At 43.2% G+C, this 16,499-nt stretch overlaps 1 protein-coding gene across 2 annotated transcripts in view; it reads left to right on the forward strand.

Moving 5' to 3' along the window:
• The window catches only part of kcnt2b (potassium sodium-activated channel subfamily T member 2b), a 42,179-nt gene extending 25,966 nt beyond the window's left edge, over positions 1–16,213 (forward strand). Inside the window, exons 12-30 of one of the 2 annotated variants that reach the window (XM_084925730.1) lie at positions 134–270; positions 798–861; positions 1,823–1,931; positions 6,210–6,318; positions 6,468–6,524; positions 8,025–8,177; positions 8,256–8,509; positions 8,868–9,192; positions 9,267–9,372; positions 9,451–9,623; positions 10,084–10,155; positions 10,240–10,374; positions 10,470–10,581; positions 11,322–11,420; positions 11,520–11,603; positions 11,686–11,814; positions 12,356–12,701; positions 14,443–14,527; positions 14,626–16,213. In XM_084925730.1, the coding sequence (XP_084781856.1) occupies positions 134–270; positions 798–861; positions 1,823–1,931; positions 6,210–6,318; positions 6,468–6,524; positions 8,025–8,177; positions 8,256–8,509; positions 8,868–9,192; positions 9,267–9,372; positions 9,451–9,623; positions 10,084–10,155; positions 10,240–10,374; positions 10,470–10,581; positions 11,322–11,420; positions 11,520–11,603; positions 11,686–11,814; positions 12,356–12,701; positions 14,443–14,527; positions 14,626–14,743 (2,667 nt within the window). In that variant the 3' untranslated portion in view covers positions 14,744–16,213. Of the gene's footprint in view, positions 1–133; positions 271–797; positions 862–1,822; positions 1,932–6,209; positions 6,319–6,467; positions 6,525–8,024; positions 8,178–8,255; positions 8,510–8,867; positions 9,193–9,266; positions 9,373–9,450; positions 9,624–10,083; positions 10,156–10,239; positions 10,375–10,469; positions 10,582–11,318; positions 11,421–11,519; positions 11,604–11,685; positions 11,815–12,355; positions 12,702–14,442; positions 14,528–14,625 lie in introns of both variants that reach the window. The other variant, XM_084925729.1, reaches the window with a different exon arrangement.
• The last annotated feature ends 286 nt before the right edge of the window (positions 16,214–16,499 follow it).

Raw genomic sequence — 16,499 nt, forward strand, 5'->3', positions numbered from 1 at the left:
CATTCATTAAAACATTTATAACTAATTAAATTCCAATTCAATGGCAAGCTTGACAGCATTTCCTCAGTTAGTGTTACCTAAATATAGGTTATAATGTAGGTTAACACCCGTTCCCATGTGTTTGTGTGTGTAGGACTACTATGTGGTGATCCTTTGCCCCGCGGAGATGGATGTCCAAGTTAGGAGGATCCTTCATGTCCCCCTGTGGGCCCAGAGAGTCATCTATCTGCAAGGATCTGCCCTCAAAGACCAAGACCTGATGAGGGCCAAGTGAGTCGCTGAGTCAGAAGTAAAGTATTATTATCATCACATCAGTCCAGCCTCGAAAAACAGAAATCCACTACAGACCCAAATTTAGACACCTCGAAATGAAAGGCCCTGACGTCTGCAAGCTCGAACTCGCAATTAATACCTGTAGCACCTTCAAGTCTTTAAGTAACAGCTGTGATTGCGGTTTGAGTCATATTGCATATTGTTTGGCCCCTGGCTTTTGATAATACAGACGCAGCACCCTAGGCTAGCTTCACAGAGAAAGAAAAGAAAAAGGAGCACAAGCCTGTTTGTTTAATCTCCCCGTCTCCTCGCCTCCTGCTATCTCATCTTTAAATGGCGTGGGCTTGAAAGACACATTGGTACATTTGTTGTTCTATTGTCCCACTTTTTTCCTCTTTTATCCTCTCGCTCAATAACATGACAACACCCTCCTTCCTGTGTTTCATGGCTTCCCCAATTCTCTCTCTCTCCCCCTCTCTCTCTCCGGCACTCCCAATGCTACATGCTGTACTAACTCCCTCCAGGATGGACGATGCTGAGGCCTGCTTTATCCTCAGTAACCGGTTTGAAGTGGACCGCATTGCTGCTGTACGTGCCTCCCCACTTTCCTGTATTGCCACAACTCCTCACACTGCAAAACATCAGTATAACCAGACTTAGCAAAATAGCAGTTTTCTTTGGTAGCAGCTTTTTATGACTTGGCATTCATTTCTAGCTCGATTATTTCCCCTAACATATTAATTGCAGTGCAAAACAACTAAAACTGGGAATAAGAGAAAAACGTGCTTGACATTACAGAGCAACTCTTTAATATTCATATCTTGTAAGCTGGTGTATTACTCGAATAATATCACTATCTCATTTTTAAAATATCAGCGTTCAGGCAATCGAGCATGACTCTCTCATTTGGACTTTTCAAGGTCCGCTAATTGTTAGCACACCTTTTCATTCATCACGAGGCTGACATTTTTACATTTCCGTAAAAAACATCAACAAGTTTTTACTGGAGAGCCACGAGATTTGACACGGAAGTTATTCTTCCATTAACATGCAGCGACGATGCCCTTATTTTTCACCCAACTGATCCGTGAAGTTGAAATTTCAGTTTAGCCATTTCTTTGGTTTGTAGTTAGTACCCGCAAACTGACGTGCCTATCAGCCACGGCTACTTTGAGTTTTTTCCTTGTTAGTAAATTCTAGCAAGATAACCTTTTAGCTCAGAGCGCCGCTGTGTCAGAGTGCAGCCTCGCGCAGCTTTAAACTCCTGTTTTTCCTTTCACTGACTTTTCAAAATTTCTCTCAGGGCTAGTCTTCTTGAGCTCACTCTCTCCATGCTCTTGCCACAGCCTGTCATAAAATGTCAGTATTTTATTACTCTGAGATGTTGCACGGACCATTCAGTTGCTGCATGCAATCAGTGCTTTAAGGGGATTATTATAGCCGAGCTAATGATGGGTTTCTTTCTCTTTTTCTCCCTCTGTTGCACTCTCACGCTCTCTCTCTCTGCCACTCCATTTATCTCACTACTCTCTGTTTCTAATTTTCTCAGGATCACCAGACCATCCTTCGAGCATGGGCGGTGAAAGACTTCGCTCCAAACTGCCCCCTTTACGTCCAGATTCTCAAGCCTGAGAACAAGTTCCATGTCAAATTTGCAGGTGGGCAGTGAGTGTGAAATCAAATTATTGGTGATGCCACTGAATGAGTCATTTGAATGCAGCTACTATTATTTGATCACACCAGGATGCAGGAAATAATGAAATGGTACCTGATGGCATTGACTCTACAAGTCTCTCTCTAGAGCTCTAATGGATGAAAGAGCATTCTTCCAAAATGGTATTCCCTCATTTAGTGGACGTCTAAAACATCTCCCACGGGTTGATGTCTGGTAAAGGCAAATGGACTGCTTCTGATAAAGAGCTTTTCTCACTCTAATTGGGTACTCAAAGCACTTTATACAACACGTCTCAGTCACACAAGCACTGTTTTTTTTACTTTGGCTTGCAGACTGGGAGCAGTTAGGGATTAAACCACCGGCCTTCCAATTAGTACATGACCTGCTTTACTTCCTGAGCCACCGTCACCCCGAGGTCATAGCATATGGTAGCTATTCAGAGACCGCTCACGCTCTGTGGATGGTGGCACTGTCATTCCGCTCACCACCACCTCACGCCCCCTCGCTGTGGGGTTCAAGTGTTCAGGTTTTTTTTATATTCATCATCTGTCTGTGTGTTCTCCTGGTCCAATTTGACAGTTGATTTTGCCCAATAATGTGACTGGAATTGCTTTGTCACCGGTGATGATGCATAGCTGTCTAAAAAGACAGGCGATTAGGTAAGCATTTTTACTTTGCTTCCGCAGAGAACATTATGCTCATTTTGGAAATTTCACCACAATTTTCGAGTGTGCGTCAACAACTGTCGTGCTAAATCTGGATCCTTTTTCTATCAGTGGGCTGCTGCAGCAGCAGAGCTCTCTGTGCTTTCCTGCTCTAAAGAAGTGCCGGACAGATTGGCACAGCTTGGCTTTAAGCCTTCTGAGGGTTTCTGTGAGTTTTTACATTGCCTTTTGGAGAGCTTCCCATCTTCTCCGGCTCAACAGAAGACGCCAGTCAATCATCTGTGAGTGAAAGAAGAGGACCCAAACACTCTCTCTCATTCTCTCTCTCACTGTCTCTATCTCACTCGGTCGCTATCTCACCCTTTCCTATCTCACACATCTCGCTGCCTACAGCCCTGGAGAAAGTCAGACTCAATTCTAGCTTACCGCCCTCATCCCAGCTGTCTCTATCAATGATTAATGTTTTACTTTGCTACCTTGGCAAAGAAAATCCCCTTCATTTGATGAGGTCTGCTGTTACGCTAACCTGGCAGAAGAGCTCTTACCACAGGCAATCCTCCTGCAGCGCAGGTTCAACTCCACACTGGCACAGTCAGACCTTTGTTGGCCTTTTTTATAAGCAAAAAGATAAATTCATGAGCTAAGCAGTGTGAATCTCCCGTTCCCGTGCTGAGAGTTTAGCTGCTGTAAAATCTATGACTTGCTTTGAAGTGTTATTTCACATAAATCCAGTTTGAAAAATCCTCCTTAATCATTTCAAAGTATTGATTTAGCACTGGGTGATGTGAGTATTGTATCAAATATTTAGTGCTGAATACAAAATTCCTGAGTTCTGAGTAGGACTTTAGCCGTATACAAGGTACAGCTCTTCAAAATAAATCGAGTTTAACGTCCTCGAATCCTCAAGGCCTGGTAGGTAGACTCAGAGAGCAAATAGCATGCTGTCACATGCGCATTACTGTACAGATGCTCTGTTTTGACACTACTTAGAATAGACTCACTAAGCAATAGTGTGGGAGGCATTAATGAGCAAGAGATACAAGATTTAATTTGATTTGCAAAAGTGAATTAAAAACAGCTCAAGGTTCATTATAGATCTGTGGGTATGATGCTGGAGCAGGCCAGGAAACCCCTGAGGTATCTGAATAATAATAAAAAAAAATTGGATCCAGACTGTCCAGGTTTTTGTTTTTAATGACAATAACCAGTTTCCCTGATGAGCACAACTTATTGTAGCCGTTGGTGTTGATAGCAGCTGACTTGTACAAGCAATAAAGGCCGACTGATTTAATTAGCTTCGCCGGCCGACCTGTGGTCAGGTTGTAATTGCACTCTTGCAGGGAGAGCCAATAGCCACATTTACATACAGATATGCACATTTGCACAAACAGGATTACACCTTTAATGCCTCTCTGTAATAGAAAACCAAGACCTTCAAAGTCAGCATGACAGGAAGCAAAAAGTGTGTCCTTATGTGTGTTTGTGCATGTGCGGTGTTCTAGTGTCAGTAATTGGTTTCACTCCTGGTCTGGGTCTAGGCACCTGAAGGAGAGAGGGCAGGAAGGAGGGCCGTGCTTGAGGGTAGAAAACTGGAAGCGAAGGGGCGGTGTTGAGGAAAGGTGCGAGAAGGACACTCGAAATTAAATATTGGAAAAATAAGATTCAGTTTGATGCATGGCAACCACGTCCGTGCACTGGGAGCTGGGGAAATGTGTGTGTGAGAGACTCAGAGAGAGAAAGAGGGAGGAATGCATGTCTAACAATAATGAATACTGTTCCTCTGTAGAAACAACATCAGTGTTTTTGTCTTTGTGCTCAGGAGGCTTCAGATGCTTGTTGCTCTATAAAACCTTCTGCTTTGAAAGGACTTCACAGGCAGAATAGCAAGATGCTACAGTGTGTTTGTTTGTGAGCTGCATCATGATGTGTTGAGCCGAAAGAACACTACGTCTCTAGCAGAATATTCACAATCAGCAGTTTTAATTGTTACGTCTCTCACCTGCTCAGCCTCTGGCACACACATACAAACACAAAGTCTGCTACTTTATCACAAGCTGCGTTTACATCATAGCTGGCCTCCTGTTTCTCACAGTAGCGGCTGAGTTGAGTCGGGATCTGACATTTCTCACCGGTTATTCAATGATACAGTGCACAAATTGTACTTTCAGACCTTAACATGCCCGTGTGCTCATCACTGTCGATAATGCAATCAAGAATTACACAGCAGGAGAAATGGATGCTCTGATTGGCTTACAAAAAACATTAATCGCTCTGTTGGTTTTTCTTTCAAAGAGGATGTTGAGCAGCAACAGGTAAACGAGGCACCGTCATCTGCGTTTGCTCTGTTTGGCTCGCTTGGCACCCAGGGAGCACTACGTTAAGTGCTCAATGACGTGAGTGGAAGGTGGCTCAGTGGGGTTGACACTGAATCACCGGCCTGTTGCCAGGTCTCACCCCCACCCAAAAAACCCCCAAAACAAACATAAGAAAACCGAGCAGCGACATAAAATTGATCCCATCTGAGTCAACGGGGACGGTGACAAACGTCAGGTGACATTTAGACATATTCCAATGTGAGATAGTGACATTTGATTGTGCGCTCGTGTCCTTTAATGTTAAGGATAGAGCCACAATAACAGTCTAATATGTAAAACGCACGCTAGATTTCGCGTGTTTAAAGGAGAGGTAAAGTAAATAAGACCAACAGTTTTCTTTGGGAATATTTATTTAGCAGTGAAACTCCTGAGTAGCTTCCATATTTATTTAAATGTTCTTTTTTAGTGTTTTGAGCAGATAATTAAATGAACATTAAACTAAACTATTTCTGGTTAGCAGAAAATTAATAATAATTTGAATGAATGTGTTGCATGCAAAGAAAAAATGCCGCAAAGTTGCTGCTTGCAGCTCCTTAAATGCCTAAATGTGTTGTTTGTGTTTCATGTAATTGTCTGATGAATATCGTTGAGTTTTGAAGTGTTAGTTGGGTAAACAAAACATATTTTCCAAGCTCTGGGTTTGGACTGTGTGCACATGTGGTGGGAAAAGGTTAATTAAGAAAAACTGCATAATTCAAATGAAAATTTTCCTATTTAATACGTTGGTCTGATTATTAATCTTTGACCCGGATCCATCGATTTATAGACATTTGACCAATTAAAGGAAAAAGTTCAACCTTTGACTCCTGAAGTGAGAGTTTGTGCTGTTGTGGTCCACATTTGGAGGTAAGGGTCATTGCAAATCAATAAAAGAAGCTGTTGTGAGCAATCACTTTTATCTTCCAAGCAGATAATACCCTTGTTCACCAGGCACGAGGCGTCACTGAGTGTTTTGCTGCTATGTTACATGTAGGGTGCTGGTAGAAGATGGAGGAGAAGATGGTTTGGGCATGTGCAGAGGAGGGATAGATGACATACTGAATAGATGATGATGAATGTGAAGCTGCCAAGCTGGAGGAAAAGAGGAAGACCACAAAGGAGATGACAGAAGACAGGGATAGGGTCAGATGGAGCAGGAAAAAGAAGAAGATCAACTTTTAAAAATAACAATGCGATTTGCAGATGCATCCTTTGTCCCTGTTCTCTTTTTTGTGTTTACAGACCATGTGGTATGTGAAGAAGAGTTTAAGTATGCCATGCTGGCTTTAAACTGTGTGTGCCCTGGTACCTCAACTCTCATCACTCTATTGATCCACTCCTCTAGAGGACAGTGAGTTCACTTGTTTTCTCTCTTCCTATCGTTCTTTCGATTTAACTGTCCACAGTACGCTGTTGCAGTCTCGAAATTCAAAAATGCAGTAAGCAGTCAAACTCGGCTGCGTCGTGTCTCTTCACTGTCACTCATCTTTATTTTTCAAGAACGGCGCACCAAGAGGCCTTCAAGCAACGTGTAGGAGCCTTTCAAGCCCTCAACAGGTAGATTTTTCTTTTCCCACGTTTGTGCTCAAGGTTATCCCAAATTCTCTGTCAACTTCCACAGTTTTCATGCTGTGCTGCACATAGCGCTAACTTCCATTGTTTGCAAGGGAAACGTGAGGTGTTTGTTTACATGGTTACGCATGAAGTGGAATGTTTTTGCTCTTAAGTTTTTCATAGTTTTGCCTCCGTACAAGCTGTCAGCTTTAATTCAAGACATTTTACAAACATTTGGATTGTTTTTGTTTTTTTTATGAATTTTCCATTTTTCCAAGGCTCAAAATTAATTGGACAAAATGACATATTTTAGATATAAGGCTTTTTTAATGTTTGGGTGAAAAACCTTTGCAGTCAAAGACTGCTGGGAGTCTTTCAGCCTTTGAGATGCTCTGCTAGACCTTTACTGCAGCCACCTTCAGTTGCTGCTTGTTTGTAGGTCTTTTTGCCTTCAGTTTTAATGCAAAATACCTGAAAAGCTTGCAGTTGTCCAATTAATTAATTTTGAGCATCTGAAATTGTATGAAGGTGTATAAAAATGGCTGTAAATACTGAACAGTATTGCATTTTGTTTTGCAAAAGCCCTTTGAATTAAAGCTAAAAATCTGGACTTCAATCACATCTTGATTGTTTCATTATGAATCCATCATGGTGGTGTGCAGAGGCAAAATTACCACAATTATATCGGTCATCTCAAGGGGAAACGCTACACTTGAGTGGGGTACAAATATTTTTTTAATTGCGAATTTTCACAGATGTGTTCAAATATCTCAATTAGCTGTAACACCGTTAAATATGTGCAGATTTGTGGCTAGGCTATATATTTTTAGCATTTCTTTCAAAACAAAAACACGAACTAATGAATTAAATGTAAAATGTCAGATAAATAGCTAACACATTACACCAGCAGCTTCTTATTTAAAGCTTATTCAAATGTTGCTCACACAAGTGAGTGCAATAAACATATTTTTCAATTGCAAAAAGGCAGAAAACATTTAACAGTTCAGCAAAATGGTTCGACATGCGAAAGCAGGGCGTTTCATAAGTTTGCTTCTATATCTGGACGTGATGCCATTTGGTTTATTGGCTGCGACAATGCGACATGACGAGGATTTGTCCTCCTCCTCCCCTGCCTTGCACTTAGTTCCTGTAAACTGTAAATTTGCTATAACACTTTTTTATGTAATACGGTCTTTGTTGCAAGCCTCCCACATTCACACTGCCCCCACACCCCTGCTTCCTGTTATCACCTCTTTAGCCTCCGCGTCTTAAGCCGTATCCCCCTGTGTAAACTGCTGTCCTCCTAACTGTGCGAATGTGTTCATCTGGGACCTATTGTTCAGACAGCCTGGGTGTCCATGCGTGCATCGCTGTGCTCTTGATCAGCGGCTCTGACTGAGATATAAGATGTTACCTCCTCAGCCTTGATGGAAGAGCTGGATGTTTTGTGTAACATGTTTTAAAGGTCAGTCTTTCCCCACATGGCCAAATTTTTCCTCGCAGGGAGGGCGGTGCATGCTCGGCGGACCAATGGCACCGCACCTACCGACGGTGCTCGGCCAATGAGGTGCATCACATCCGTCTGGAAGAGAGCAAATTCTTTGGGGAATACCAGGGGAAGAGTTTCACTTTTGCCTCCTTTCACGCTCACAAAAAGTAAGCAATGATCTGCAAAAGCTTTTAAAGCACATGACGTTGCACAATTCAGAGCTGATCTTGTCTGTGTGGCTGCAGGTATGGGGTGTGCTTAATCGGAGTACGCAGGCTGGACACAACCAACATCCTGTTAAACCCTGGTCCGTGCCACATCATGGGAGCCTCTGACACTTGCTTTTACATCAATATCTCCAAAGAGGAGAACTCAGCATTTGTCAGGGGACAAAGGGAGCCATCGTGGGGTGGCACAGGAGGAAATGCCAGGGGAGTGCACCAAAGCATCTACCATGGACTCACCCGCCTGCCAGTCCACAGTATCATCGCCAGCATGGGTCAGTCAGATGGGCGCCACACAAAGACTGCGTAACATTTACACACTGACCTTCTGCTTGCAGTTTCTGTGTTGGTCAAAAACGCAAACCTGTTATTAAACTCTCTTAGAGAGCAGCTCAGTCACAGCTGCCAGAATTATGCACTGTCAAATTTGAAATCTATCCAGGAGATTAAAACAAACATTCATAGCATTTGGAGGGGAATTACCATCTATTTTATGATGGAGTAAATCACACTTGACAAGAGCAATAATGCCAGAAAACTGTGGTTTTACAAACACACCACCTAGTGGACAATGAGAAAAACTGCTGATCTACACCTGAATCCATGCTTAGATCCTCTGTGTGTGTGTTTTAGGCACAGTTGCCATCGACCTGCAGGACTCCAGTGACAGTAGTCCAGAAGGCCAGGACGCAGGAAGCACAGGACATGGCAGTGGGAGAGGAAGCAGAAGCAGCTCCAGAACAGAGACCGGGGGTGCCAACACCTTGGCTCTTCCCGCCATGGGAGACTCCACAGAGGAGAGGCGACACAGCATCGCCCCTGTCCTGGAGCTTGTCGACGGCGTCAACAACCCCACCTTTGACCTTCTGGGAGACCAGTCCGAGGACGAAGGAGGAGAAGAAGGCAAGGAGGACAGTGACAAAGATGAGAGCGCCCACTGGTGGGGTCAACACTGCGAGTGAGTAGAGTGATTTAATGTGGGAACATGTGGAAGTGGGTAAGTTCAGAGGTAAATGTGGGCTTGTGCTGCAGGTGGGTGAAGGGATACCCGCTTAACTCGCCATACATCGGCAGCTCGCCTGCACTGTGCCACCTCCTGCAAGAAAAGATGCCTTTCTGCTGCCTGCGCTTGGACAAGGTATGAAATTTAAATGGCTTGCTCTCTCTATTTTCTACGCTGACATAGCCATCATCCTCCATCACTGCTCTTTTCTAGGCTTGTCACCACATCCCTTTCGAGGATGCCCGCTCCTACGGCTTCAAAAACAAGCTGATTATTGTCTCTGCGGAGAGTGCGGGCAATGGTCTGTACAACTTCATTGTGCCGCTGCGGGCCTACTACCGACCGAGGAAGGAGCTCAACCCTATTGTGCTCCTGCTGGAGAGCATGTGAGCGCAACATCTCTATTATTTCTTGTTATTGGAAACTCAGGCTTCAAAGTCAGCACGGTGGTGAGCTGCGTCTCATATACAGGTTGCAGAGGATGGCAGAATGAGTCCCTCTGTAAATAGCAAGTGGAGGAGAAAAACTGGTCACGGCGAACATGATTTGTGGAACGCTGAATGCTTTCAGGACAATGCTCTCCACAATCCTGTGTCGTGTTTTGTGGCTGGTACACAAGCGCAGTTGGCCAAATGAGAGTGGAATCCAATAAAAAGGCAATAAAAAGCTGAGTCACTCCCGTGTAGTGCTGTTATTTTCAGCTTTATCTGCAGGCTGTTTGGTTGTGCCTTATTTTTCAAGACTGAGGAGGGGTCTGTCACTGTGGGAACGTTAGCTCTTTATCATTGTGTGTATAAATCTCTACTGGTGGGACTCTCAAGTCTATTTGTGTTTTGATTGGTTTAGACCCGAAGCAGACTTCCTGGAAGCAATCTGCTGGTTCCCCATGGTGTTCTACACAGTGGGCTCTATCGACAAGTAAGACAACCCAAATCTCCTTGTTTCTTTATTTCTTTATTCTTATTTTTAGCTTTTTAATCGTCGTTCCTTCTCTTCCCACAGTCTGGACAGTCTGCTGCGATGTGGGATCACTTTTGCCGACACCATGGTGGTGGTTGACAAGGAGAGTTCCATGATTGCTGAGGAGGACTATATGGCTGATGCAAAGACCATCGTCAACGTCCAAACACTGTTCAGGTCTGCTTTGCCCAAACTTGTTCTTCAATCTCACACACTAGCTTCAAATTTTAATATCTCTCTCTGTGTGTCCTTCTCGTTTCCCCCCCTGTCAGGCTGTTCCCAGGTTTGAGCATCATCACAGAGCTCACGCACCCGGCCAACATGCGCTTCATGCAGTTTAAAGTCAAAGACCACTACTCTTTAGCTCTGTCCAAACTGGAAAAGGTAAAACTCCATATTTTCTTTTACTGTCATTTCCTTCAATACAGACCTTATAATGGGGAAAAAACAGCATAAGGGAAAAAATTGGCAGCGTGAAAGCCAATCTTTAGTGTGCCATAAGTGCCTTTCAAAATAAATTGATTTGTAGAGCTCTTTTGCCACAGCTCCTCTAATGATCCCAGAGTAAAACGTGTGATTGATCGTAAGCTTGTGGTTTTTGTTCCTTTCACCCATTACATCTTGCTTTTTTTAATATCTGTTGTTGTTGATAATGTTGTTCTCTGCGTGAAAGCTAATGAATCCCCCTTGGGCATCAATAACATCAATCAACAGAGCAGTAAATTACTCACTGCTTGAAGTCTTAAAATGAATTTCAATACAGAAACAACAGTGTGATGAGATAAATTTACATTTCTCATGAACGCCATCGGCTCACAGTTGGAAAAAGGCCTTTAGTGGATTTCCAACCTCTTTTTTTTTGGTTTGTTTTGATTTTGCTATGCATGGTGGGAGTTTAATCCAACATTAGATGCTAATCAGATGCAGAGGAAAGTCTAATATGGCCATGAGAGTGAATGTCACTTTGTCAGCGCTAACTTCAAGTCAAGGAAGCTTGATTTCATAACAGCTTAAAGAAGTTCGATTTTAAAAAGATTGTGGTGATTACAGTCTATTGTTTTATTGCCTTTGGGACTTATGTAATCCAAAAAATGCTGTGTGTCTGTGTGTCTGTTCTCCAGAAGGAAAGGGAGAAGGGGTCTAACCTGGTCTTTATGTTCCGCCTGCCCTTCGCTGCTGGGAAGGTGTTTAGCGTTAGCATGCTGGACACTCTCCTCTACCAGGTTTCTCAGACAAACTCTTACTGAATAACAAAGATCCTTCTCCTGAGTGTGCCGAGTGTGATCTATATCTACTGACTTTTTGTTTGAATGTCCTGCCAGTCATTTGTGAAGGACTACATGATCTCCATCACCAGGCTGCTGCTTGGTTTAGACTCCATGCCGGGATCAGGTTTCCTCTGTGCCGTAAGTAGCGACACAAGGAGCTCAAACTGTGTTTGGACTGTAACTGCTTATGATGCTGATTATTGTGTTGTTTGTCATCTAGATGAAAATCACAGAAGACGACCTGTGGATCCGCAACTATGGCAGGCTCTACCAGAAGCTATGCTCGTCCACTGGAGACATTCCCATAGGGATCTACCGAACGGAGGCCCACAAGCTTCCGGTCTCTGAGGTCAGCGGCTCCTCTTGTTTTGGTGTTTTATGGCTAAGAAATTGCTGACTGTCACTGCAGTTACTTTAATCTAAAGGTTATTAAATTGCATGCAATGAACACACTTTCTGCTTTTAAAGAGTTTCCTCGCTATAATAAAAAAATCAGTCAGGAAATTTTCCCTTTGGATTAGTTTAAATAGAAGAATCTGTCTTGATGCTAATCCTGTTTGTTCATGTTATGAAGACACTGATAGCTGTGAAGACAGTTAGAGCTTAGTTTTGATGTGTTTCCGCGAAGTGAAACAGACATAGTTGAATGAAATCTGCATATTAAACATGGCGCTTTGGGAACTGAGAGCTTTGCCAAAAAACACTTGTGATTACATTCAAAGAATCTATCTTTTATTCATCATTTGTTTCTAATAAGATAAAGTGTTAATCCCGCTTTGCTTTGAGAAATCAGAAAACAGAACTGCCACAGAACTGATTTAATGAGACCAGCGTGATAACAGGTTTCACATATGAGGAAGTGTAAGCTTTTGCTTGTGTGTGGGTCTCAGTCCCAGGTATCTATCACAGTTGAGGACTACGAGGACACCAGAGAACCCAGGGAGCCCCTGTTATCCCGGACCAGCGTCCACCGGAACTCGACATCCTCGGAGCCCATTTCCACCTCTTCGCACTCTTCAGACCACCCGCTGCTGAGGAGGAAGAGCATGCAGTGGGCACGGCGGTTGAGCAGGAAGGGGGGTCGGAGTTCCAGCGGGTCCAAAGGGGGACCCGGCAGTGCGGCAGAGAGGATCAGCCAACAGAGACTGACTCTTTTCAGGCGCTCAGAGAGGCAGGAACTCAACGCGCTGGTGCGGACGAGGATGAAACATTTGGGCCTTTCTCCAAGTGGATTCAGTAAGTCTGCAGCAATTTGTGTAGGAATCTAACTGTTCCTGCTTTTGAGTGGTGGATGTAGCGCACAGAGACGGGAGACAAGTAGGTGTCAGGTCACCGTGTGCTACTAAAACAGCTTTAATGCATCTTGGCAGCGATTCCCCAAATCTGTAACTATACTGAAAGGACCAGAGGCTGTATGTAAAAGGTGGACACAGCTTCTGTAACAAGCCTCAGTCTGAGAAATTTTTCCATCACTGTCTTTGCGGTGTGACAAGTGAGGGATGGATCAGACTGAGAAACGGAGGTACACTGCACACCTGTAAGCTTTCATAGTGGAGAAACATGGCCACTGGATCTCCTTCACAAAGGGATCAAACATTCAGGTTTTTTTAAATTCAGTATTTTTGGATTATGTAAGCGTTTGCCTTACTTTAAACTGCACTCAGTGGTTAGTTTTTTTAGGTGCACCTGTTCAACTGTTTGTTTACACAAATATCTAATCAGCCAATCACATGGCAGCAAGTCAGTGATTTTAGGAATGTAGACATGGCCAAGGAAGTGCTGAAATTCAAAATGAGCATCGGAGTGGGAAAGAAAGGCGATTGAAGGGACGTGGAATGTTTGTTGGTGCCAGGCCGTGTTTTGAGTTTCAGCAACTGCTGATCTGATGGCATTTTCTTCCACAAACATCTCTTGGGTTTACAGAAAATCACCAGAAAAAGAGATAATATCCAGTGAACAGCAGTTCTCTGGCTGCTGTCCACACCAGGTCCCACACTTGTCAGCTAAGAACAGGAAACGCAGGCCACGGACTATCCAAATTTAGTCAACAGAAAATTGGAAAATGGTTGATTGTTCTGATGAGACTTAATTTCTACTGCCACATTTTGATGGTAGAGTCAGAATTTGGTTTAAACAACATGAAAGCATGGATCTGTCCTGTCTTATACCAGGGGTTCAGTCAGGCTGGGTCCCTAAGTACCAACTGAGAATCATTTAAACACGACAGCCTATCTGAGTATTGTTGCTGACCATGTGTATCAGAAGAGTGCTGCTTCTAGCAGGATAACACTTAATGTTACAAAGCTCAGGTTCATCTCAAACTGACAATGAGTTCACTGTACTCAAATAGCTTCCAGAGTCACCAGGTCTCGATCCAAAAGAGGATGTTTGGGATGTCGTGGAACAGATCGTTGAATTTATGCTGGCTTAAACAGACTACTTGCAAAGCGTACTTAATAAAGTGGCAGGTTACTATAGTATTTTTATCTTCTTATTTATTTACAAATAATTAGATTAAACTAATATTTTCAAACCTTTTTACAGATAATGTGAAAATACTCCGATTGCATTTGCACATTTCAAATTGTTACGTAATTATTTCAAATAATTCCATAATTTACATATTTCTGTGACATATTTTTAACATTTTGTTAGCTATTTATCAAAATTAGCTACACCTAGACCGTCTGCATGAATAAAAAACACATTAATACGCTGTAATCATCACTGTAATCATACCAGCCTTTTTATTTTTTCAAACTTCTGCTTCTCCTTAAGCAAAGTATCTGTGTCGCTCACCCTAATGTTTACTATCTGTGACACTGTTTGGACTCGTGTCCATTTTTATCCAAATTCCTGTCATGTGACTCAGTGTAACATAAAGCCTATTCTGCATGTGCGGATGTAGCACGGCCTGCTGCGTATCCTGTGCCTACTTCATTTCCTGCCTTACTAACCTCTTTTCTTCCTGTGTCAGACGGGATGACAGACCAAGGGAACAGACTGTCATACATCCTCATCAACCCTCCTCCAGACACCAGACTGGAGCTCCATGATGTCGTGTGAGTATACGGCAGCACACTTTTAGTGCTATAAGTGAAACCAGCGCTAAAAATTACAAATACTACTGTGGTCTATCTGTCCTGTGTCCCGTCTCCAGGTACCTGATCAGGCCAGACCCCCTCTCCTTGGTACCTAATCAAGGGAGCAGCAGGAAGTGCAGCACCGGGCTCTCAGAGAGCCACAGGTTCGATACGCAGGACAGCACCCATCTGTGAAGGACAATGAATAAATAAATAAATAAAGACAGAGAGAGAGAGAGAGAGAGAGCAAGAGAGACTAATGTACTGTCCAAACACTGCCCGAGAGTCAAACGACACAATCACGAAGAAGAAGCATAATTTATGAAGTGGTGAGATATGAGGGGATACAGCCAGATGGCACACAGCCCTCATATTTCCTCCACATTCAGTCTCAGCAAACCCAGAGGTGCCAGGCATGCATGGACCTTTTCTATAATAGGAATGTTTTATTTATGCACCTTCCTATTTTCAAAGCGGAGAGCTGCGGACACAGAAGTGCATTTAAAGAAAACCTTTACGTATTTATATCTGTGTACGTGCATGTTATGTACTGCATCATGTACTGTATGTATGTTTGTAAGTATGTATGGCTGCACCGTGTGAGTGAGTGCGTGTGCTTATGGATCGAAAGCAAGACACTGCCAATTTAAAACCCGGACAGCCAAAGGAAGCTGCTGCCAAATGAAAGTCAAGGGATGTGTTGTTATGTCCTTTCCCGTGTTGTCACACTTTTGTCGTTCGACGTATTTCAAGAAGACACCACAGTCTGCACCCCTCCCTCGTGAGATTTTCTGGGAGGGGGTTGTTTTGGGGTTTTCTTTTTGTTAACCACTCGCTCACACACTCAGTTTATGCTCACCAGCAGCGGAGGAATCCAAAGAGCACCAGTCTCAATAATGGACAGCAAGCTTATATCATCAGTGCAGGGCATTCGGTCACACTGTTGTCTGAGTTTCTCATAGTTTTTTAAATATACATATACGAGTCCTCTCTGAACAAATCTGACCCACATTTGTTGTTTTTCTTCCCGAAACCTCCCTCTGCTTGTGTCAGTGTCAGTGTGAGCCGTCCTGCTGCCAGCTTGCTTTTGCTGACACGCATGTTAGAGAGGCAGGGGATGGACAAAATAAAAGGTGCAGAGACTCCAGTGTCATGCCATCCAGTTTACGACGAGCCCTGCAAGAAATAAGACCTTTGTGAAGCCTATAAACATCAATTTGAGAGACTGTCCGTTTTGAAGCTAAATTATAAGCCTCACAATATATATTTTTTTGTTGCTACATTTATTGCACGCTGCTATAAATATCCACCTTCACAAGACATTTCTTTAGGTTTTAAACCTATTGTGCAATTTGGTTTCCGAAGAAGATTATTCCTCTCAAAACAAGTGAACGGCGTGCTGTTCTGATCACTCTCCACACCCGAGGTTCATTTTTTTCCTCTTTTGAAGAGTAAATCATTTGTTACTGTGGACATTTGTGCCGTTTGTTTATCAAGGATTTGCAAGCCTCTGTAAATCTTTTGCCAGACATTCAGAGTGCGCCGTTTCACACAGAAATGGTGCAATCATGTGGTGGGAATACAAATCCCTGCCAACACCACTGCTGTAGCTTCAGTGCCATTATAACAGGTGGAAATATGTATATATTAAAGGCATTCCATACAGCTTGTCATTGCTTTGTTTTTATTCGTTTGTAATGCTAGACACGGAATCTAAGGGCTTAACACAGTTGATGAAAACTACTTGACATCAGTGCTTTCACATTATTTTCTTATGTAAATGAATCGTTTAATTGTCTGACAGTCTTTTGTGTGGTTTACTGAGCTCACATTCAGAAGCTATTTTTGCTGTGCTACATCAACACTGTGCATGAGTCACACTAAATGGCCCTAAATCATCTACTGTAATGTCACCGAGCTCACGTACAACTGCATAATACTGCTGCATGTG

This window comes from Perissodus microlepis, chromosome 4 (assembly GCF_051167445.1).
Source record: "Perissodus microlepis isolate ML-2025 ecotype Zambia chromosome 4, ASM5116744v1, whole genome shotgun sequence".
Classification (NCBI taxonomy): domain Eukaryota; kingdom Metazoa; phylum Chordata; class Actinopteri; order Cichliformes; family Cichlidae; genus Perissodus; species Perissodus microlepis.